The sequence below is a fragment of the Danio rerio genome, chromosome 5, assembly GCF_049306965.1.
Source record: "Danio rerio strain Tuebingen ecotype United States chromosome 5, GRCz12tu, whole genome shotgun sequence".
NCBI classification, from domain to species: domain Eukaryota; kingdom Metazoa; phylum Chordata; class Actinopteri; order Cypriniformes; family Danionidae; genus Danio; species Danio rerio.
In genome coordinates, this window is record NC_133180.1 from 27009278 (window position 1) to 27032761 (window position 23484).

General features: G+C 35.2%; 1 protein-coding gene across 51 annotated transcripts in view; it reads right to left on the reverse strand.

Annotated features, from left to right (window-relative positions):
• arvcfb (ARVCF delta catenin family member b) overlaps nucleotides 1-23484 on the reverse strand; it is a 423234-nt gene that overhangs the window by 136274 nt on the left and 263476 nt on the right. For 31 of the 51 annotated variants that reach the window (XM_073950724.1, XM_073950712.1, XM_073950705.1 and 28 more), the window contains one exon: nucleotides 6206-6364. In XM_073950724.1, coding sequence (XP_073806825.1) covers nucleotides 6206-6364 — 159 coding nt within the window. Of the gene's footprint in view, nucleotides 1-3237; nucleotides 3259-6205; nucleotides 6365-23484 lie in introns of all 51 variants that reach the window. The other 20 variants (XM_073950710.1, XM_073950714.1, XM_073950703.1 and 17 more) reach the window with 1 other exon arrangement.

A 23484-nucleotide genomic window follows, 5' to 3' on the forward strand; every position in this document is an offset into this window, starting at 1 on the left:
TCTGGCCTGAAGAAATGCATTAACATAAATTTTAAGTTGTGATGTAACAGAAGAACTTTAATATTGTTATGCATATCCGAGCGAAACAGATTGTTAAAAAAGAAAAATAGGACAACTTCATTTTATCCATCAGTTGTTTACTGCATAAAGGCAGATATAAATTTGAGTTTGCAACCAGAATGGGATGGGGTTTATGATTGGGATAGGGACCGAACAAATGAAGGGTTTGGATCTCATTCCTGACATTCCTGGTTAAATAAATACAGACAAAATTATTAGATCTCCTGTGAAGTTTTTGCAAATAAAATTGATGTTTAACAGAGTAAGTAAATTTGTCACAGTAGTTGCATGCCAAATGACCCTCTATACACTGTGCAGGTATATGCTATAGACTTATGTTATGCACTTATACAATCAAATGAGTGTTGAGTTTAGTGTCGTCCCAAATAAAACACTAACGATTTTTTTTAGAAAACATAAATTAAAATCGTTTTCCAGGCATCTTTTAAAGGTTGCCAAATCAAGGAAAAATTTTAAAATGACCAAATAAATTACTACCAATTTACTACCAAAAATACTTCCAAATAGTTTTGCTTGCACAATCCAAAATAAATAAAGTAATCCAACTTTTAGCTCTGCCCCTTCTGCCGTGTGTGTTATGCTCTTATTTTTTAATGATTGAATAAGTGTATCATCCAGCTGTTAAAAGTGCACTTGTTCTTTTATGATTCTAGTTTTTAATTTTATTTTTAGTGTAAATCCATTACATTAAATATCACAAAATGGCATGGAATAGTGCACAAGTATGCAATTTGTGATACAGATATTACGGATACAGCTACTCAGAATGCACGATGGATCTAAAGTGGTGTCGCACGATACTGCGGTAATGCGCGACACAGCACAACATGGTCCAATGCAAGAAATACATGGCCAGCAGGGGGCAGTTTGTAACATAGTGAACATACTGAATTGATATACTGTAGCAGCCAGAGCATGTGAGTGGAGCTGAGCTAAGCTCAGATCCCGCACCGACATAAAATTTCTCCAGTAGGCTTACTCAAAAAAATTTTTTTGAAACTAAAAAATCTTAAATAATTGTCTAAAATTAACTCACTTTGATAAAATACGTTTCTCTTCCAAAGCGGCATTCTGTCTTGTGCTTTTTCCTTTCAGTACAGTTTTTTTAATTAAATTTTAATAGGCTTTCAATAAGTTATTATTTATAATTTATAATTTTAAACTAGGAGCTCTGAACATAATTTGAATTACAAATTCACTTTATAAGTTATACTATAACAATTTATTATGAAATGAAAAAAATCGTTCCTGAAATAGTCCTACTAAATCTATGAAACTAAAGAATTAACTTACAAATTTATTCATGGCATTTAAGCCTGCATCGAACAGATTTTAAAATTGATTTTTAATTAAAGTTATAATATGTCGGCTAGTTTAAGAGAACTATTCTAAACACGAGTCGTGAACTTGTCTGCATGAAGAATTTCTCATTGCTTCACAATAGAGCCGTGCGATTAATCGAAATCGAATCGCAATCGCGATTTGAAACATTGCGATTACCTAATCACAAGAGGCTGTGATATGAAATATATATATATATTATGTAATTTCCTCTGATCATAGCTAATGCGTGACTGCCATCTGTGTGTGATAGTCTTACTATCCAACTGAGCAATGAGTGTCTTGCTAAAGTCAACTGAAAGAGTCTCCAGTGACACTCAATCTAGTAGCAAGCAACAGCAAAGTACAATTTCAGAGTTGTTTCAGCCATGTTAGTTTGTTGAGTGTTCTGTATTTTTACAATTATATAGATTTTTGTTTTTATAATAAGCTACACTTTATCTCCCTAATTTGAGTTCAAATAGTTTTACAGAAAGGTAAGGTCATTTTATTTGTTTACTGTTTGCTCTAGAGAAAATGAGGGTTTCATTTCTAAATATAAAAAAATTTGAATATTTGTTTAAGAAAGTTAATATCTTTTCAATTGCTTTTTTAACTAACACTCACTGCATTTTATACAAATTATTGAGCTGAAGCTTGACTACAAAATTAAATCGCAAATTTAAAAAAAGCATAATATCTGTTAAAACAATATCGCAATTAAATATTTTCGCCAAAGTGCACAGTCCTACTTCAGAATACAAAATAATGTTGTAAAAACTGCTAAGAGGGCATGCGCTGCGTAAAAGTTATGCTGGATAAGTTGGCGGTTCATTCTGCTTTGGCAACCCCTGATGAATACAGGGAATAAGCCAAAGAAAAATGAATGAATGAAAAATGGCTGAAGTCAATATTATTAGCCCCCTTAAGAAATTGTTTTCTTCGACTGGCTACAGAACAAACCACTGTTGTCCAATGACTTGTCTAAATGCTTGCCTAGTTAACCTACGGCTTAAAATTGTGCTTTTTTCCATCTGAACAATGGTATCTTGCAAAAAAACTAGTAATTTAGTTTATACTGTCATTATGGCAAAGACAAAATAAGTTAAATGTTTTTTTTTTTTTCAGTGAAACTTCATAAAATAACCTTAATAAATAATTACATACACTTAAAAATCTGCATTTCGTGACTCCTTTTTATATCATTCAGTGACTAGCTACAGCATATTTACATACAGTACAGTATGTTTTTCCTCAGCACAGTAAGTTTTTCCTCAGTTCAAAAAATGCAGTGTTTATGTGCATGGTAATCTCTGTTTAGTTCACGTGTATTCAAAACAAAAGTTCTGTGTGCACACAGTGAGTAACATTCAGTGTCAACATTTCCATGACAAGCCATCAGCGCACCTGTCACAGTCGCTAATTAGCAGTGTGACATACCGCATCTAACAATATGGCAAAACCGCATCTTCTCATTAACTCTGCTCATTCAGTTGACATAACCATAGCCTCATCAGGAATGCATTAAACAATAATAATAACAAAAATAAAAATACATTTAAACAAAAAATTGAAATTTTCATAAATTTTCCTTGCTATTATTAAAAAAAAGGTGAAATATTTATAAGAATCTGCAAGGGGTGAGTAGATGTATGGGCAGGACTGTAGCAGTAAAGGGTGTTAAGAGGTGACCGCTCTGCCAATCGAAGCTTTATGCAGTGATTTCACACCAGCGCTGCAATGCTGTGCATTGTTGAGCTTCAATGGGCACAAATAATGGTGACTGACAAGAGGCGTGTGTGAGAAAGCGTATGTGAGGGAGAGATTTTAACTCACCTTCATATTAGTCACATTGTCCTTTTAGGAACAACAAAACAAAAGCAAAGGCGTATCAAGAGTGTGTGACTTTCAAAAGTACAACATACCTGCAAACAGATGGATCTATACAGCCCTATTGTTATTACATAGAAAGTTTTTTATTGAATTTTAGGAGTAAAACTGTTCAGGTTTTTGAAGTCTAACACATTCAAGTCATTTATTAGTAACTCTGGTATAAAAGAGCTGAGCTGTAAATGATAAATAAGTACCGGTATGTCATGTTAATCCCTTTGTCTCATCACTAAACAGCTGATTGGGTAAAATAGAACACCAGATTGATCTGGAAGCAATTGACTAACAGTACTGTAACCTAAACCAACATGGCCCACTAATCTGGACAAAAGGCTTTTTGCTAGTGTTGTTATTTTAATTGTTTGAAAATCCATTAACTAAAATAACTAAAAGAGGTGAGACAAAAATATTAGAAAATAATATATTAAAAATAAATAAATATTGACTTGTGAACTAACTAAAACAATTAAAGTTTAGCGTTATTTTAAAAATAACAATTTTTTTTTTTACTAAAATAGTTTTATTCAGAACTATTTAAAAACAAAACTAATAAAAACGTAAAAAAGGCACAAACAATTACTAAAACTAAAATGACAAACATAAACAATAGCAAAATAAACAAACATTAAAACAGGACAGTACTAATACTAAAATAACACTGATTTATATACACTGAAATGTAAAATCCTGGGTTCCATACAAGCAATTTGTGTTATAAATTAACTTTTGATTGAATATACCGTCAAACAAATAATTTGTCCCTCCAAAAAACTCAAGAGATATGTCATTTCAGCTAATTTTTAAATACGCAGTTTGAAGAAACATCTTTTTTTGAGTGTAACCACACATTTTTCTATTATGTAAAATATCCATAATATTAATAATTTGTACTATAATTGTACATACAATGCATGAATAACTTGAGTAAATTCTAACATAACATTTATGTTGCGTTTAGTATCAAATACCTCATCTCTTATGCTGGGACCCAACATACATAGAACATTATCATCGTGTCACTCGCTCTAATTTACTCCAGATGTTTTTTTACCTCGAGTGGAATTTTTGAAAGTACACAGCTATTGAGGCAAATTCCGTGAGTTCACTCCAAAATCATCACACCATCACGGATTACAAGTTTGTATTGAAACTGTATGTAATTTTCTTGCATACATTTGAAGTCAGAATTATTAGCTACCCTGTATATTTTTTCCCCAATGTCTGTTTAACGGATTAAAGATTGTTTTCAACATATTTCTAAACATAATAGTTTTAATAACTTATTTCTAATAACTGATTTATTCTATCTTTGTCATGATGACAGTACATAATATTTTACTAGATATTTTTCAACATACTAGTATTCAGCTTAAGCTTAAGCTAGTATTAAATTAAGTCCAATTTAAAGGCTTAACTACGTTAATTAGACAAGTTAAGTAGGTCGCACACCAGAAGCGGCGCTCGGCGGCGCTCGGCGGTGCGCCGCGCAGCGCCACGCAGCGCCATGCATTTTAGAATTCTAAACATAGGTTTCTATAAGGATGCACACACCGGCGCCGCAAGTCGGCGGCTGTCGGCGGCGCCCCGCGACGGCTCAGGACACAGTTCATTTTCCAGCCGCGCCACAGAGCGCCATCTGATTAGTTTCATGTTAAATATCATTCGAATGTGCGCGTCTTGTGTGCGATACTTAAAACTGTCATGTGCGCGCCGTGTCGCGGCGCCGAGTGGCGCTTCTGGTGTGCGACCTGCTTTAGTGTAATTAGGCAAGTCTGTAGCTATGTTTTTATCTATTTTTATGCGCATTTTGAATATGCGCAAGAAAAAAATCGGTTGTTGGAAACGACAAGATTTGCATCAATTTTGAAAATGTTCATAAAAGCATATGCTCATAACTATGTAGAATAAATGTTTTATTCGATAAGAAAACATGGCATAAACTATAATGGAAACACTTTTAACAAACAAATTCCACCATGAGCATTAAAAAAAAGTCATGAGATTGTTATAAGTGATTTTGTGATGATAAAAATGTGTGAATGGACAAACCAGCAGGCTGAGCACATTGTAAAACATCTGAAATGTTGCTTTGGTCATTCTGAAACGCCTTAACCATTTCAGTATTAGTGTTAAATTTTTAATAACCTCCAGAACTGTCAAGAGCGTCTGTGCTCTGCGTCTTATGGCTTCAACGCCACCAAGTGTTCATTGCGTGTTGGCATTGTCTTTTGAGAAGTAATTTATTAAATAAAGAAAAGTTTTGCTCAGCTTCTCCAACCCCAGCAAATTTTCTTTTTACTGTTGATATTTGGCGCCAGTTAATCAGGAAGTGACGATTTTGTTATCTTTGACTCGTTGGATGGACACGCTGCTTTATTCGAACGCCTTTTATAAGATATATAAATTTTACGCATAAATTTAATTCACATTTTCGGATGGAAACAAGGCTAGTGTATAAGAATTGTTTGTTCTGTAGACCATCAAAAATATATAGTTTAAGGATGCTAATAATGTTGACCTTAAAATGGTTTCTAAAAAATTAAAAACTGCTTTTATTCTAGCCAAAATAAAACAAATAAGCCTTTCTCCAGAAGAGAAAACATTGCAGGAAATACTGTAAAAAAATTCCTTGCTCTGTTAAACAGCATTTGGAAAATATTTGAAAAAGAAAAACAATTACAGGAGGGCTAATCATTTTGAATTCATCTGTAAATACTTAAATTTGCATTTGGAATGAACCCAGCATAAGAGGGGGACGATTCTCTTTAAAGAACATGCTTGTCAGATATCCAGAATGAGCACTTTTGTGTATTGCCATCCTTATTACCATCACCTATCATAAACATAATATATAAACAACTGTATTTTTAAATCATACATCCCTTCTGAATGTGTCACTTATAAGGATGAATACCTTAGTCTCTGTGCGGCGTGTTGTCCCGTCCTCAGAGGTGACCACAGACACATGCGAGGTGGGTGTGCCGGGGTCCTCCTCTATGGTCACGGTCTCCTCCACCACCTCCTGTGGCTCCTGCATCATGGCCAAAGAGGTCTGGTTACTGGGGCTCTGCTCCTGCGGGACAGGCAAAGGGCAGTGGTTCAAGGTCAGAGGTCACAGCTGTAGGATTAGCTGGGCGTTCTAGAAAAGCTTTTTAAGATTTGAATAATAGATGAGGGAGGATTTACACTTTGATAATTATTTGGAGTTGTAAGAAAGCAATTGTATTCTCAATAACTGACTTGAGCAGGCACATAAAGCTAGGACTTGCATGATTCAGTGCAGAGTGTTCTGGTTTGGTCTCGTTTTAAAGCGATAAGACTCATGAATTGGGTGACTTAATGATTTGATTCAGCCTGACAGTAGCAACATCTGTTCTTGAATCAGCTCACTGAAGCAAATCAATGTGACACACTCACACAGTTTTTCAGCGATGTCCATCTCAAAATCAAAAGAAGTATGAAAAAACAAATAAAAAAAAGTTTGTGGTTATCTAACACGAACACTTTATATTCTATTCTTTCATATCACAAATAACTGCTTTAACTTTCTAATTCTAACACACTTTACAATGAGGTTGCATTAGTTACTATCAGTTAATGCATTTATTAACAAACTAACAATGAACAATACATTTATTACAATATTTGTTCATATAGTAGTAGTTAAAAGTGCAGTAGGTCTTCAGAAACCTTTTTATTGTGCTGCTTGAAAGCCTCTTCACTTTCCAATAGTACAGATTGAAGTAAATGATCTAAATGTATTGATATGTATTTTTATATTCTGGGTAAGGCATAAAACTATAAAATGTTCATCCAATTAAAGAATGTTGAAACGATAATTCCCATTATTCTGATAAGTAGCCCAAACTGTCTGTCAACAAATGTAGATTTGTACATCTGTGCATCCATTCATGCAGATCTGTCGTTTGTGTGCACGCATTCACTTGTAAACGACAGAGAGAGTGGCACCAGTAAAAACAATTGATGAATCAAAACTTTAAAATGCTGAATTAATACTGGAGTTACTTTTGCACGCTGGAGGAAGGATGACTTTAGACAGGTAATGTAATGTTTTAAAACCCTTTTAGTCACACAAAGCTTACAGTATGTAGATTTTGTTGTTATGAAGGGTTATATGCACAGAAGTGTTGTTCAGCCACTGAAATTTTCCAGCGGAAGATTCATGTGACTATTTTCTGATTCATAAGGGACCTTTTACAGCATCAGTAATGTAGATTTTTATTTTGTTTAACAACAAAACAAAAGTAAATAGAGGTATTCCGCCTAGCCTGCTTTACTGAGCTAAAGTTGGTTTTATATTCCCACTGCTTCATTTTAAAACAATGAGAATGTCACGCTCCTTATATTGTTTACCATGCTACTTTGAATATTCTGTCTGAAATAGCATGCAAGTATGGGTTAGTAATAAGTGTAATTCCTGCACGCCACCAGCCAACCACTAAGCATACGGTAGTCACTTTAGGACAAAGTGTGTAAGAAAGTAAGAACAGCGTTCACTGCGAGCATTAAAAATACTGCACATTATGTTTTGTTTGCTACACAACATGTTAGATATAATACAGTTTTTGTTCATAATTGTACAATTATAGAGTACTATAAAGTTTTCTAACTGGAGAATGACAAGAACTAGTGAGTTGTCTACTGTCATCTTTACGGTGCACGTTCATGATATTATGAGGCGTGGCTTTGGATGGCAGTGAAGAGACTATTTTAAAGAAGTTATGCTAACAGTTAGCATTTATTCAGATCATCTACTGCACCTTTAATGTTAGTTAATGAAAATACAGTTGTTCACTATTTAACTCATGGTGCATTAACTATTGTTAACAAGCATGAAACTGGATGTTAACAATGCATAAGTAAATGTTAAATGTTGATTAATAAATGCTTTACAAGCATTGTTTATGGTTCATGTTAGTAAATACATTAACTCATTCATTCATTTTCTTGTCGGTTTAGTCCCTTTATTAATCTGGGGTCGCCACAGCGGAATGAACCGTCAACTTATCCAGCAAGTTTTTTAAGCAGTGGACGCCCTTCCAGCCGCAACCCATCTCTCGGAAACATCCACACACACATTCACACACACACACTCATACACTACGGACAATTTTGCCTACCCAATTCACCTGTACCACATGTCTTTGGACTGTGGGGGAAACCAGAGCACCCTGAGGAAACCCACGCGAAGGCAGGGAGAACATGCAAACTCCACACAGAAATGACAACTGAGCCGAGGTTCGAACCAGTGACCTTCTTGCTGTGAGGCGACAGCACTACCTACTGCGCAACTGCCTCGCCCTTTGCATTAACTAATGAAACCTTTATGCAAAGTGTGACCCACTCTTTTATTAATTCTATATCATGTAAAAATTATATTATGTTATAAAAAAAACTCATATATATATTACTAAGAATCTTTTTCAATTTCTTTTTAAATCTTACTCACTGGTCTTCTAAAAATTATATGTTTTTCACTTTTATATTGTTTTATACTATATTCTGTATGGTATATAAACCATTCTGAAATAAAATTAAATAAAAAGATTTAATAAAGATAAAATAAAAAGTAAAATAAAATACTACTACTACTACTAATAATAATAATAATAATATAAATAAAATAAAATCAAAATTAATTAAAAATAATACAATTAACTTAGGCAGCAATTAAATTAAATTAAATTAAAATCTAAATTGATTAAAAATAATACAATAAAATTAAATTAGGCAGCAGTTAAATTAAATTAAATTTAAGAGTTGAATCTTCTGGGTGCAATGATAAAAGACAGCTCAACTCAGCTCAAGCTTCAGAAACAAGAACAAGAACCCTCTTGAGATCTCATGTCATCAGCCAAGATGGCAAATAAACCACCAACAAACAAACAAACAATCAAAAATAAAATGTGTCCTGAAGCTACTCTACTATAGTAAACGAAAATATAAAGCAAATGTAGATGAGGCAACAGTAAAACACTACAAATGACACAGAAAACAATACAGTTACAATCAGTATAGGGGGAAAACAATGTGTGTCTGTGTGGTCCTGGTATTCATCACATTATGGGGACTAAATCTCCAAAGTAATACCAGTAATATTTTGTGGGGTTATTTGTTTTGTTGTTGTAATGGTATTGATCTCTGAAGAAAATGGCTTATAAATCATGCATAATTAAGTATTATGAATATGTAAAAATGCAGAATGTTTTCTGATGGCTAGATTAAGTGGCAGGGTTAAGAGTACAGAACATACAGTCTGTACAGTGTAAAAATCATTATGTCTATGGGACGACCTAATAAAAATTAAAACATGCGTGAGTGTGTCTGTGTGGCAGCACCACAGGAGGGCTGATGAGGGACGATGTTAAAGGCAGCCATTTGTTTTCCATCAATCTTTGAATGCATTAACGAGCAGGCAGTTTTTCATTGATTAGCATAGCGAAAGGCTTTAAAGTCTGCGGCAGGCCAAATTGATCCGTAGCCCATCTCGCTAATCATTGACTGCAAGCCTTTCATGTGTCAGTATCATTTCTCTGCGTTGGCAGCCAGAGCGACTGCCCGTCCAGCATCAGAAGCACCTTCTTCCAAGAGAAACTGAAGGCGAGAGAAACTTTTTCTTCCTTCTGGAGGGATTTCCTTTTAATTGTTCCTTTAATTGGCCTAGGACACGAGCGTCAGTATTTGAATGGATAGAAAGCGATGATTGATGAGGATCAAAACATCTCATCTGAAGTGCCTCACTCCTAATAGTGGAGCGCCACATGGATTATGCAGGCGCACCGCACAGAAACAAAGCTTTGATTAACTTTCTGACAGCCCAGAAATGGACTTGAACAGAATTCAATATGAGAAAGTAATGAGAGACTTTTTAAGAGCCTATTAGCACCCATGTGAAAGCACAGATAAATATGCCTCTTTTCAACATGGATTTTTAAATGGGAACTGTGATGTTACTTGAGAAATGGACACTGAATATATCTGTTTTTAATGACATTTAGTTAATAAGAAATGAATCTTGGCTCTGTTGGTTGCATATACACTGGCAGCCTGGAGGAGCAAATATGCAAACCCCTTTTTTTAGTATTCATGATATTATAGAAACTCATAAGTTCTTGAAAATGTCCACTCTCTGTAAATCATAGCATTTACACTTGCTTGATTTTTAAGATCTAGGCAGTGCGAAATCGAAAGCTGTGAAGACTAAAACAAATTCCAAAAGAAGATAAATATTTCAAAAGCAAAGAAACGGGTTGGAATATATCTATGATGCCTCTGGAGACATTATTGGTTGAATTATCGTGAAATGGAAGCTACATCAAACCACATAGATGCTGTCTAGAAAAGGTCATCCCATAAAACCCTCAGCTTAGAGGAGGAGGAAACTCTTGGGAGCATCTTCAGAGAGGCCAACCATCACTTTGTGGGATCTACCGATTTCAGAAGCTCAAAAGAACGCTGTTTAAGGCAAATAAGTGTCAAAAGATGGATACAGTAAATTGCAGAATCTCTCTCCTGTATCCAAAGATAACACATATAGTGCATATTTGGCTTGTTATGCAATAAACTTATCTATGTTATGTATTAGGTTACCAGCTCAACTGATTCCGTCATAATTTATTCACTCTTCACTTGTTCCAAACTGGTTTGAGTTTCTTGTTTCTGTCAGAACATATTTTAAAAGATGTTGGAAACTTGTAATCATTGACTTTTATCGCGTTTGCTTTTCTACAGTTCTTAATTTGGATCAGTTTTGTCCTTCAAACCTGATTTACTGCATTCTTGATGTTAGCAGTGAAGAATTCCATCGTAACCTGTGGGGTTTGGATGAAATGCAGCTGTCCTGTGCAATCGATGCATAGTTTAGCAAGATTTAGCATGCCATAGGTTACGCTAGCACTGCAAAGTGAAGCTTTGAACTCGGAGTACTGCCTCGCCACCTCAGCAGACATGTCCAGGAAAATGAGAATGGCCACACTGTTGAATTCCAAAGAGCCTCGTTCGCGACTTTCAAATTAAGTTCTTTGATTTGATAATGGTGGAGATGGACAAGCATATGCCTAGTATATGCATTCGGATGAGTTTTTTGGCTGACGTGATGAGCGCGGTCAATTTGTAGAGGTTTCTCAAAGGCATTATGTCCGAAAGTTTTAATAAAGAGTGATATCATGAACATAACTGGACTTTGACCCTCTAATCCCTCTGGTATTCAAATGTTCTTCAGATTTTGCATATGCAAGCGGTTATCAAAATCATCCACTTTGAGTTTAAGGAAGCCGTTTTCTTTTTTTAATGCATTGCATAGTGCCTTGATCGCTGTCAAGCGGTCGCCCGAGTCATTAAGTGTCCACAATCTTCTAAGCTTGTAATGAAAGGTTTGATTGCAACGTGGACACAGCAGAATGAAGCTTGGATAAACATTCAGTCGTTCAGTTCAAATGTTGACACTTCCGTGCGAATGGTGGGTGTAATTATCTTCTTCAAAGAAGCAGGTGTTAGCTCATCCTTCCTCGGTGAAGCGTTAGCATTAGCTGTCTGTTCGCCTCCTCTTTTAGCCAACATTTCAGCGATATTTCGTCCAGTTTGTTTTTCTTACTATAGATGTCAATGGTTTCAGGTTTTTAAAAATATCTTCGTTTGAGAAAAAAAGGAACTCGTAAAAGTTTTGAGTCACTTGAATCAATGTGAATCAAATTCTATTTACAGAAACTTACTTTAAATAAAGCATGGTTGTAGGTGTCAGACAGAAACTGCAAATCTACACATTTAACCTTGAAGCAGATGAACTACAGTAAGCAAAAGACCACACATGACCTCCACTAAAAACTAAAAAGTATATGCTAAAATATGATCAGACTCAAGAAAATTTAATAAAAGATTGCCTGGTTCTATGAGTCTTGATTTCCGCTGTCACATTCTTAGGCCAGGGTCAGAATTTGGCATAAATAACATGAAAGTAGATCCAACCTGTTCTGTATATACAGTTCAGGCTGCTGGTGAAAGCTTATTGGAATGGAGATATATTCTTGGCACACATTTTGCAATTTTTACCAACATTACTTAAATACCACAGCATTATGGTGGAACATGTCCACCCCTTTATGGTCACAGTGGGTCTATCTTGTGACGGCTGGATAACAAACCATTCCACAAAAATCAAATGATCTCAAACGGGTCTCTTGAACACGTCAATGAGTTCACTATTCTCAAATATCCTGCATAGTCACTGGATCTCCAATCCAATAAAGCACCATTGGGATGTGGTGAAACCAAAGATTTACATCATGGATGTTCAGCCAACAAATCTGCAGCAGCTTTGAGATGCTATCATGTTAATATGGATGAAAATCTCTAAAGAATGTTTCCAGTCTCGACTTGAATCAATAGCAGTTAAGTCTGGGCGGTCAAAACTGGTACACTGTAAAACCCAACAGTCAACTTTATCAAATGAAATGAGTGAAGTTAACTCAACATTGACTGAAGGTCAATCCTACTCATTTGTAAAGAGTTTTGAACTCAGTGTTGAAGGTATTGAGTTAATTAATTACCTCATTACTTCAACTTAAATGGAGTAAGTACACAGTACTCATATAGATTAGTTTAACTCTAACAGTTTGTAGCAATCGGTTTTCTCAAACTGCTTGAGTTGCCTTAACTTATTCGGTTTTACAGTACTCAGTTGGTTTGAGTTCTCTTCATTTATTGGGGTTTACTGTGCTCAATTTGCTTTGTTTACTCAAAGGGATTAAGTTCACAGTACAAATTAGGATTAGTTGTTGAACTTAAATGGTGTGTTGCAATTGGTTTCCTCAAATGATTTGAGTTACCTTAACCTTTTGGGTTTTTAAAGTGTACTAGCAAGTGACTGGTGAGTACATATATACAGTATAGCATAAAAATCTGTTTTGCTACAAAGTCTCCACACATTTTAAACCTTACGATAAGCACAATGCCACTACTCACCCAAATGGGAACCCTTATAGAAATATACAAAAGCAAAATGAGACCTATGGGAGTAGAACTGGACTAGATCCAAGTTGTTTACAGTACGAAAACAAACTTTTGACCATGACATCAATACCTTTCAGGAATCATACAGAATGTGAAACAGATTCTTGCTCACCAACCATCCATGAAGTTTGTTTCTCCAGCATTAATTCCCCTAAAATGATGGGGTAAAAACCCACAAAGAAAGAAATCCCTCAGAACTCCTGTGTCCAATTTTTAGTGTGTGTAAAAAAAGAAAGAAAGTCTCCTCAGTCAGCCGGACAGAGATATAGCCCTAGGGCAGGTTGAGGATTTTGACAGCCGTCTCAGCATCATTCAGTGGTGTCTTTATCACGGATGATCCACGCCGCATGGGGGGAAATCTGCAGCCACAGATAGCAGCTTTGCCTCCATGACAGCTATTACACAGGTGAACTCCTGAACCTAGCGTCGCGTTTGTGTGTGTTCACTTGCTTTGCATGTCTCTCAGAAATCACAAAGTAGTTTCTAGGCAGCCCTAAAAAATGAGTATCGTTTAATGTGGTCTAATTTTAGAGAGAAAGAACACCCACAATTTCCAGAAAGACTTTAGACTGACGCTAATTATAAACATGTGAAGCTTGTCTAATACATTAATCATAGGTTACTTTACACTTCTTTCTTAGTTACGCATGTAGAAAAAGCTTTAACACACGAGAGTCTCTGAGCATTGAGCAAAGCATCAATGCTGTGAGAGAATCGTGTGTTTCTTAGCAACATGCCAAGTACCAATTGTTAACAAAGGACTTTTTTAAAAAACAAGTTTGAGGGAAAAAACGAGGAAGCAGTTCACCTAGATTTCCGTAGATTAGAGGCCTTTTGTGAGCATTATATCATGTTTCAAAACCTCTTGTGTTGAATCTACACATAATTAAAGGTTTGGTAATTGCACAGCTTGAGTTCTTACGCAGAAGAAATGCCAGGTGGGTTTTAATTTCATCCTTTTTTTCTGGTAAAGAACGACTCTGAGGTGTGCGAGATAAGCATCAGTCTTCCACAATTGCAAATTGAGACAGAGCTGGAGAAGATAAGGTGAACCAAATAGAGCAGATAGGCAAATGAGAAAAAATGATTGGCAATTAAAAAGCTTCTGAATAGTGGAGTCACTCTGCTATCAGGCATGTCCCCTGATTCACACAGGATAAAAAAGACCACCCGCCTGTGCAAAAGTAGAGAGCATGGCGTTTGAGCTCTCCACACTACACATATCAAACATAACAACTTTCTAATGCCTGTCTAATTTTGTTCTAAGGGTGTGATCATTTTTTCTCCTTTAATGCGTAGAAATATGCAAAATGCAAACCATAATACTATAATTGAATGACACTATAATGAAACCATAATCATACTCTTACCAATAGTACAGAGTTAAGCCAATCAGATACATATTTTCTAGAACACTACAAATTCAAATATACAGTATTACTCATATTATATATAAATTTATGTGTGTGTGTTCACCTTCTATATTCATTCATTTCCTTCAGCTTAGTCCCTTATTTATCAGGGGTTTCCACAGTGGAATAACCTGCCAAATATTACAGCATATGTTTTATGCAGTGGATGCCCTTCCAGCCATAACCCAGCACTGAGAAACTTCTATACACTCTCGCATTTACTCTAGCATTTTGTTTACCTTTTTCACCTATAGCACATGTCTTTGGACTATGGGGGAAACCTGAGTACCCAGAGTAAACCTACGCTAACACGGGGAGAACATGCAGACTTGAGCTAGCGACCTTCTTGCTGTGAGGTGACAACTACTTTCTATATTATAAAGGCAGTAAATAATTTCTTACGCATAGTCTGATTTTTTAAATTCTTTTTTAATACACAACCACAATCTACTACAAACTTTGGCTATTGATAAAAACTTTGCATCACGCAAGATTTTCTTGTTGTCTGAACACAACAAACGCGTGCAAAAACACATGTCCTGCTGCTAGAAAATGTGTGACCAACATAAACAATTGGTTTAATTTTTTGAAACACATTTAAAATCATCGGACTGAATTGAATCGTCATCTTAAATTAAAAATAAAAGTCATTGGCCTTCATTAGAGCTTAGATCAGGCCCAAAAAATGAAACCTGACCCTACCCAAGCCTGTGCACCTTGTGTCCGAGCCCAACCGGTTACGAAACGAACTGAGCCTAAGTCGATTTAAACCAGACAATTTTTTAATACGTGGGCTGTTATAACAGACTTTCTCAACTACAATACTCAGTTGCTTTAACTACGAAAATGAGTGTAGATTAATTATCTTTATAAATAATGCAACAAGGACGAAGTATGTATACTGCATTGTTTGTTTTTTTGGAATGGGTTGTCAATCTGCTTTATAGTTTGGTTCATTATAAAAAGTCCCCGTTTTTTGCTATCACCTCTTTCACACCACACGCGCGAGCAGAACGTGAGCTGCACAGACTTTTTTTGTGTTTTTGTTAACAGATTAGAGCTTTCATACCTCATGCAAAAGTATCGCTTCAGCAAGAAGTGTAAGCAGAGTGTCAGTTCGCTGCTTGGTTTATTTTTTCGACTGCTCACGCTCAATTAAAGCGACAGTGTATTGTTAATGACCAAAAACACATTAAATGACAGTAAAAAGTAGCTATTTTACCCAATAAATGCATTAATAAGATCCACAGATTTTAATGCACCGTTTCAGCTCTACTCTCTCCAGCCTGCGCTTGTGGTGTGAATGTGTGACAGTGGAGAAGATGTTGTTGCAGGAGCTAGAGAGCTGCTGCACATGACTTGTGCAACTTTGTAGACCTACGCATGTTGCTTAGGCCGACTTTGCTAAAATATTCTTAAGATTTTTTTCTAATTATGGTTTGGTTTTCCATACAATTAAACAAATTAAATAAGGACTAAAAAAAAATGCAAATGCTTAATCGTTAACAGTGTAAATCTAAGCGAAAGTTTTGCAGGCTGTTTACAAAGTGTATACTGTAAACTAGCCTTTCATTCTGCTACTCACCGAATGAGACACATTTTCTTCCGTTTCATTTGTGTCGGATTAATAGTCTCATAACCGTTCACACAGGGAGCGAAGCATCATCAACTAACTTAATATCACTCTGGAGAAGGTCAGCAAGATACAGAGGAGATTAGTTTTTCGCGCTTCCACTTTGTTCATTACAGCCGCCATGCATCACCTGGGCCGCAGCCTCGCCATCAGTAATGCATCTCTCGCCCCGGCTAACAGGATTTCAGTCAGACCTCACGACAGCAATCATCGCTAAGATCTTACACAATTAATCCCTCTGCCAAGAGCGTTTGTATAACCTTGGGTCATAAGAGTTTCCCATCAACCTGCTACTTTTCCCGCATCCATCTTCATGACCGAGAGTCACACTCGCCATGCCAGGATGTGACAGCGAGCCGGAATTAGCTTTTAGTTCACTGCGCTGTACTTGTGCAAAATTGAGCAAATAAATCAGACAATTTGGAAAACAAATAACTGAGAAGAGGGCACAGGATCTACTCCATTGGGCTGCCCGGGGATGGAGAGTGGAAGTCAAATGGAGGAGGGTAATTGGATAGAGGGGACACACAATCAGTGACAAGAGAGAGCAGCTCCAGTCGAAGTGCAGCCTACTTGTGGAACTTTTACTCTGCATTAAGGATGCACCAAATTTTCGGTTTGCTGAAAATAGTTTTTGGGTAAAAGAGGAAAAACAAAAATATTAGCCAAACCACACATGCTCATGGAAAAAAGCGAAGTCTGATAACATGATGACAGAACATTTCTACACTGTAAAAAAAAAAAATCTTACTGCCCTACATCGCTTAGTTAAATCAAATAAAGTTTTCTAGTAACCTCAGCTCAAAAATATTAAGTTAAACCTTGTATAACTACAAAAATGAGCTGAAACCCGATTAACTTATTAAAATAAGTTAAAGTAACATAAATACATTTGTTGTCATGACTTTTTGTTATAATTTTTTGGTGTATGTACTTTCCATGTTCTACGACACTTGCTCCTGCTACTTGCAATATTGCTACTTTGTGGTCATGTCAACGCTGGTGAAGAAATGCCTCTCAACTTTTTCACTGCCAATAAAATTTTACTGTCAGAATTTTTTTTTAAATGAGTATAATTTAAGTTGTTGAATTAATTTGAAAAAGTCTTACAAAATTACTTCATCACAATCACAAAGCATTTTTAGCCTTGCATCCCTGCTCACTTTTTTTGGGGTTTTCCAAAGTGTACAGCGGGTGGTAACTGGGACCTTTTTAGTATTACATCTGCTTAAAGTCTATGTGATATCCAATGCACAATGTTTATTTTGCTAGTGTACATTATTATTTTTTAGGTGAACAATTAACTTAATCCATTTAAAAAAGTTTGCTTCTGCATTTGTAGTGGCGGTTCTTCTTTGTTGATGTCAGTTTGATGATTTCAGCCTCAATATTCTTAACCACAACACTCTCACCATTAGTTTGCTATGAGAGAATGATGCACAAAAAGAAAGCTCCGCCCCCTACTCAATTTTCATTTTTAGTTGAAAGTTCATTAACATAATCAAATAAAAGTCAAGTTCACGCAGACTTTAAATTCTAAATTGAGCTGTACCCATACTAAAAAGTGGTGTGTAAAACTACCCAGCAAGCACGGAAAGTCAACATGATGTCAGATTGACAGATTTTACCCCAATGTCGTGGGATGTTGCATTTTCTTGGGAAATAAAAATCGTTTTGACGTCAAAACTCGACATCAGGTCGATGTCAATGTACAACATCAGACAGACATTATATTTTAGTTACTTTCCAATGCAACCTAAAAACAACAAAATATCAACGTCTTACAGCTTGACGTTGTTTGGATGTTACCAATATGACGTCTATCAGATCTTGGATTTTGGTTGTTATACCTAAAAAATAAATGTCAGTATTTGGGGTCAATATGGTGTTAGTTTAAGATGTCGGCTCAACATTGGATTTTGGTCACTTTTCGACATAACCTAAAATCAACAAAATATTATTAGACGTCAAAAAAACATTGTTCTTGGTCACCTAAATAACATGGTCACCCAAATCTAACTTAATATTACCATCTTATGACTGTGTGTCTGCTGGGTACATGCATCGCTAAACTTGCGACATAAGACACCAGACTCAGTAGATTTTGGTATCAGCCACCAAAGGATCATTGAATGAACACAACTGAATAATCCACTTGTTAAGTGTGACATCACTCAAAGCAGCTTCCGGGTCCTATCGCTCTATCAAACTGTATGAGGAGACTCATCAAATGGTAATAATAAACGTTTACAAAGCGATTTAAGACTTTTGAAAATCAGGATCACAATATACATATATTTCCATGCCTAATATCAAATGGCCAGAAAGTGATTTTGTTTTTTTGTAAATTGTTAAAATATTGGTGTCTGCGATGCAGCAAGTGCAGACTGTTGTGTACACCATGGTTTTATATAAAATTTATAAACAAATAGGAGTATGACAAGGCGCTCTCTCCACGAAACGAGACAAGACACGAGATTGGGTTCATGAGAACAAGATGAGATGAGATTTTTACCCTATTTTCAAGAAATCTACAATGATAAATTATCTAATTGGAAAATGGTCTTTTATTCAAATGAAAAAAACAAAAACAAAAAACAAAATTGCAAAAACTGCAAAACTATTCAGGTGATTTTTTCTTTTAAACAACCTATAATGAATGTTATTTTACTTCTATTTTATTACATTCTATGCAGTGAAGGACATGCAAACACTGCAAAATAATTTGCTAATATATTAATGGAAAATAATGTTTATATATATATTTTTTAATATTAGCTCAACATTTGGTAATATATAAATGGAAAACAGATTTTGATGCAACTGAAAAAAAACTAAAATAAAATAATAATAATGATAATAATAAAAAGTATTACAAAATGCTAAACAATTTAGGTGCTTTTTAAAATCAACTTTTAATGATGTTATTTTACTTCTATTTTAATGAGCTGTGGTTAATTTGTGTAGCAGCAGTTGTAGCAGCGTCTGCTTTTGGATCCGGCAAACTTTGAACTTAGCGGTGAAAAAAGGCGATTACGTCACACTCGCCCAAGCAAACAAGTGACGGACAACACAGAGGAAGCCCAGGTTGATAGGTTTAAATCCAATCCTGCTTCAAATCTTCAGTGTTAAATTCACCATTATGCTCCATTATAACATCAGATCACAACTCACAAGACATCTTTTCACCTCGACAAGAAATCTCGCCGCGATTTCGCCTTACAAGATCTCGTAGCCCAAGATCTTGTCACATCCCTATAAACAAATATTTTCTCAATTCAAACGAGTAGCGGCATGGATACGGAAACAGTATTCCACATGTCATGACTTAACAAGCGGATGACATTGAAGGAACTAAAGAATATCCTCTGGTTGGCAGCTGTGGAGCAAATCCAAGAAGATCTTGATAGGGCGAGCAAAAATAAAAATGAATCATTCCATTGAATTTATTTCATTCAATTTAATCAAACCATTCCAAACTCCATTGATAAGCATTTGCTTGTGTTATTGTTTACAAGGATGTGATAGCAGTAGGCATCACTATAATGAAATGCCTATAATGCCACCTATTTCGAAGCACTTCTAAACTGCAGTGGAAAATCAAACAGTGCAGTCAAAACATGCAGTATGCACCATTAGGAGCAGCTTTGCTTCTGCCAGGTCTAAGCCAACGGATAGATGCATCCCAATGGGGCAGAATGATGCGGGAAGACAGCAAGGAAGGGGCGGGTAGTTGCATTCCAGAGAGACTCGGTAGTAACGGACAGTCAAAAGCATTTGGAGACGACGGTTGGCAGATAAGCTTTACTAAAAAAGGGATGGAAGAACGAGGGATGAAAGAGAAAAGGCGCAGTGGAGAGGCTAGCGGGCTGTAATGGCTCTGTTAATCTCTTTGTGCTCTTGAGTGATCGAGTGCCAAATCTCCATCCTCTCATTGTGTCCCAACACGGGGGCCTTATTTTAAACATTCCTCAATATTTGGCTGTTTTTTTTGCTTTGGGAAGCCGTTCTCTGGCACCCTTGGCCACCCCTTTTGTTCTATTGTTCCAGATTTCCAGGTCTAGACTGCAAACAAAAATGGGGAACCTCAAAGGAGTGCCTCTCAGGGAAAAGAAACTAGTATTTACACAAGTTTTTGCCTGGCGCAAGTTTTCAAGCGTTGTTTGCATAATGAATAAAAAATACACAATCTGCGTGATTCCATTAACCCCCCGCCAGTCTGGCTAGATGAAAAATATTTTTGCGACAGTAATTTTAAACATCTGGAAAGAATTAGTCATGTATCCAAGTTACACCCTTCTGAAAGATTTTTGGCATGGCGTGGCTTTACAGCGGGGCTTGAAAAAGCACACAGTCGCCCGCACTCTCACACTTTCACTCATATAATTCGGCTTACGGTCAGCGCTCCCTTTCTGGAATGCAATCCCGACAACCCAGCCAAAGCGTATTTCACTCCTGTTTGCCTATAAAACTTGATAAGCAGAGTAAGGATGAAGCAGCGGGCAAAACAACATAACAATAAGAAACAACAACACTTAAATCTAAAAGGACAAAAGGAAAATGGGAGTTTGCTGAAGGTGAAACCTTTTGAAAAACTTTAAAATAAATAAAGACATAAATACACGCAAAAATAAATAAGAAATTACATCAAAAAATACAGTTATAAAAACAAACAACATAAAAAGGAGTTTAGCTCAAATTAGACAAACAAACCTAAATATTGCATTTCAATTAGGCAAATAAAAAAAATAAAATAAAATAACTAAACAAAACAAAATTAGAATAAAAACAAAACAAACTAGAAATATAATAAAAATTAAAAAATAAAACAAAACAAAATTAAATTAAATTAAAATAGTATAAAAACAAAACAATAAAAAACAAACAAAAAATAAAACTAAAACTAAAATAAAATGAAAATTAAATGAAACAAAACAAAAAACAAAACAAAATAAAGAAAAAAGAATTAAAAAATCAACAACAAATTAATAAAAATTAAATAAAAATAAAAATAAATGAAATAAAAAAACTAAACAAAATAAAAATTGAGTAAAATAAAACTAATAAAATAAAACAAAACAAAAATAAAATAGAATAAAACAAAACAATAAAACTAAAACAAACTAAAACTAAACTTAACTAAATTAAAATACAAAATAAAACAAAACAATAATAAACAAACAAAAAACAAAACAAAAACTAAAATAAAATAAAAATTAAATGAAACAAAACAAAAAACAAAACAAAATAAAATAGAAATAGAATAAAAAATCAACAAAAAATAATAAAAATTAAATAAAAATAAAAATAAATAAAATAAAAAAACAAAACAAAATAAAAATAGAGTAAAATAAAACTAATAAAATAAAAAAATAAAAAACAAAACAAAACAAAAATAAAATAAAATAAAAAATAAATAAAATAAAATAAAATAAAATAAAACAAAACAATAAAACTAAAACAAACTAAAACTAAACTAAACTAAATTAAAATACAAAACAAAACACAAATTAGTGGGAAAATTCTAACATTACAGCAGGCTACAAGAGGAGCAATGGCTTTGTACTGGAGCTGTCTGTTTGAGAATGAGGAAGTAAAGTGCAGTGTCACTCCATGGAGCAACATCAGGCTATTGCTATCCAGGGTTTTGGAGGGCAACAGCCCATATGGACGTACATCAACAACAGCACGCACCGCAAATACAGTTTTCTGGCTGCTTGTCAGCAATGTGGTCTCTCCAGGGAGAGGCGCTTGGAGCCTGTGCCAACAGATCAGTTCATGCAGGGTCTCCGGGCTGCGGCCATGGGCAGGGCAGGAAAGACATGTGTTTGACTTCCCCCTGTCACTCTCTGTCCTGTTTGCTGCCTCTGCTACTGACAGTCCAGCTGTTAGCAGATCAAATATCAGGCCTGGGGACCAGTCTGAAAAAAACACTCACACAGACTGTGTGGGCCCTCATAGACATTTTAACAAAGTTGGCCAAGTTTTTTTATGTGTTAATAGTTGCTGTATTTAACCTTTTATTGGTAGAGAAAACATATATAGCATATGTTTTCATCCACCTATTTTTTATGGGCATTTTGGAGAAGCGCATAAAAAAACAGTTGATGGAAACACCAAGATGTGCATCAATTTTGAAAATGCACATTACAACATAAAAAACTGAGTAGGGTAAACTTTTTATTCAATAAGAAAACATGTGCATAAACTATGATGGAAACACTATTACCAAACAAACTCCAGTATGGGCATTAAAAAAGACGTGTGATAATGTAATGTGTGTGATAAAAATGCGTGTGAATGGACAAACCAGCAGGCGGAGCACATTGTAAAACATCTGAAATGTTGTTTTGGTCCTTCTAAAACACCTCAGTTGTTTCAGTATTAGTGTCAATATATTATTAATTATCTCCAGAAAATTCAAAAGAGTCTGTGCTCTACGTCTCACACCTTCAAATGCCATGCGTTCATTGCATGTCAGTATTTGTCTTCTGCGGAGCAAGTAATTCACTAAATGAGGAACAGATTAACGCAGCTTCTCATCCCACAGTAAATTCCATTTTTACTTTAGATTTTTGGCACCAGTTAATCAGAAAGTGACAATTTTGTTTGCTTTGACTCGTTGGATAGAAATACTGCTTTATTTGTACGTCTTTTATTGATTGAAAACTGAAATTTAATTTGCATCTTTGGATGAAAACATGCTACTGATATTGATTACAATATAATTTACAATTTACAATTAAAGTCATGTAAGTTCAAAAGTCTCAGTAACCGATGATCGTTTCAGAGTGTCCTCCCTAGAAAGAGTGAAAAGTAATAAATATATAAATAAAAAATGGTACACTGCCATTATTGTTCTCTCAAAAACAAAACAAACTATTTATTGAGGGGAATGTTTTGACCTGTCTCCATTAGGTCAAAACAGCAATACAAAACCCCTAGTTTATCACTTTCACCACATCACACCTGAAACCAACAGATTTCGCAATTAGCCATGCAATAAACCAAGTGAGGAAAAACAATACAGTATATCTATACTAAAAGAAACACACACACACACACACAAACAAAAAGTAAAAGTAAATACAATTTAATAGTAATTAGTTACATTATGAT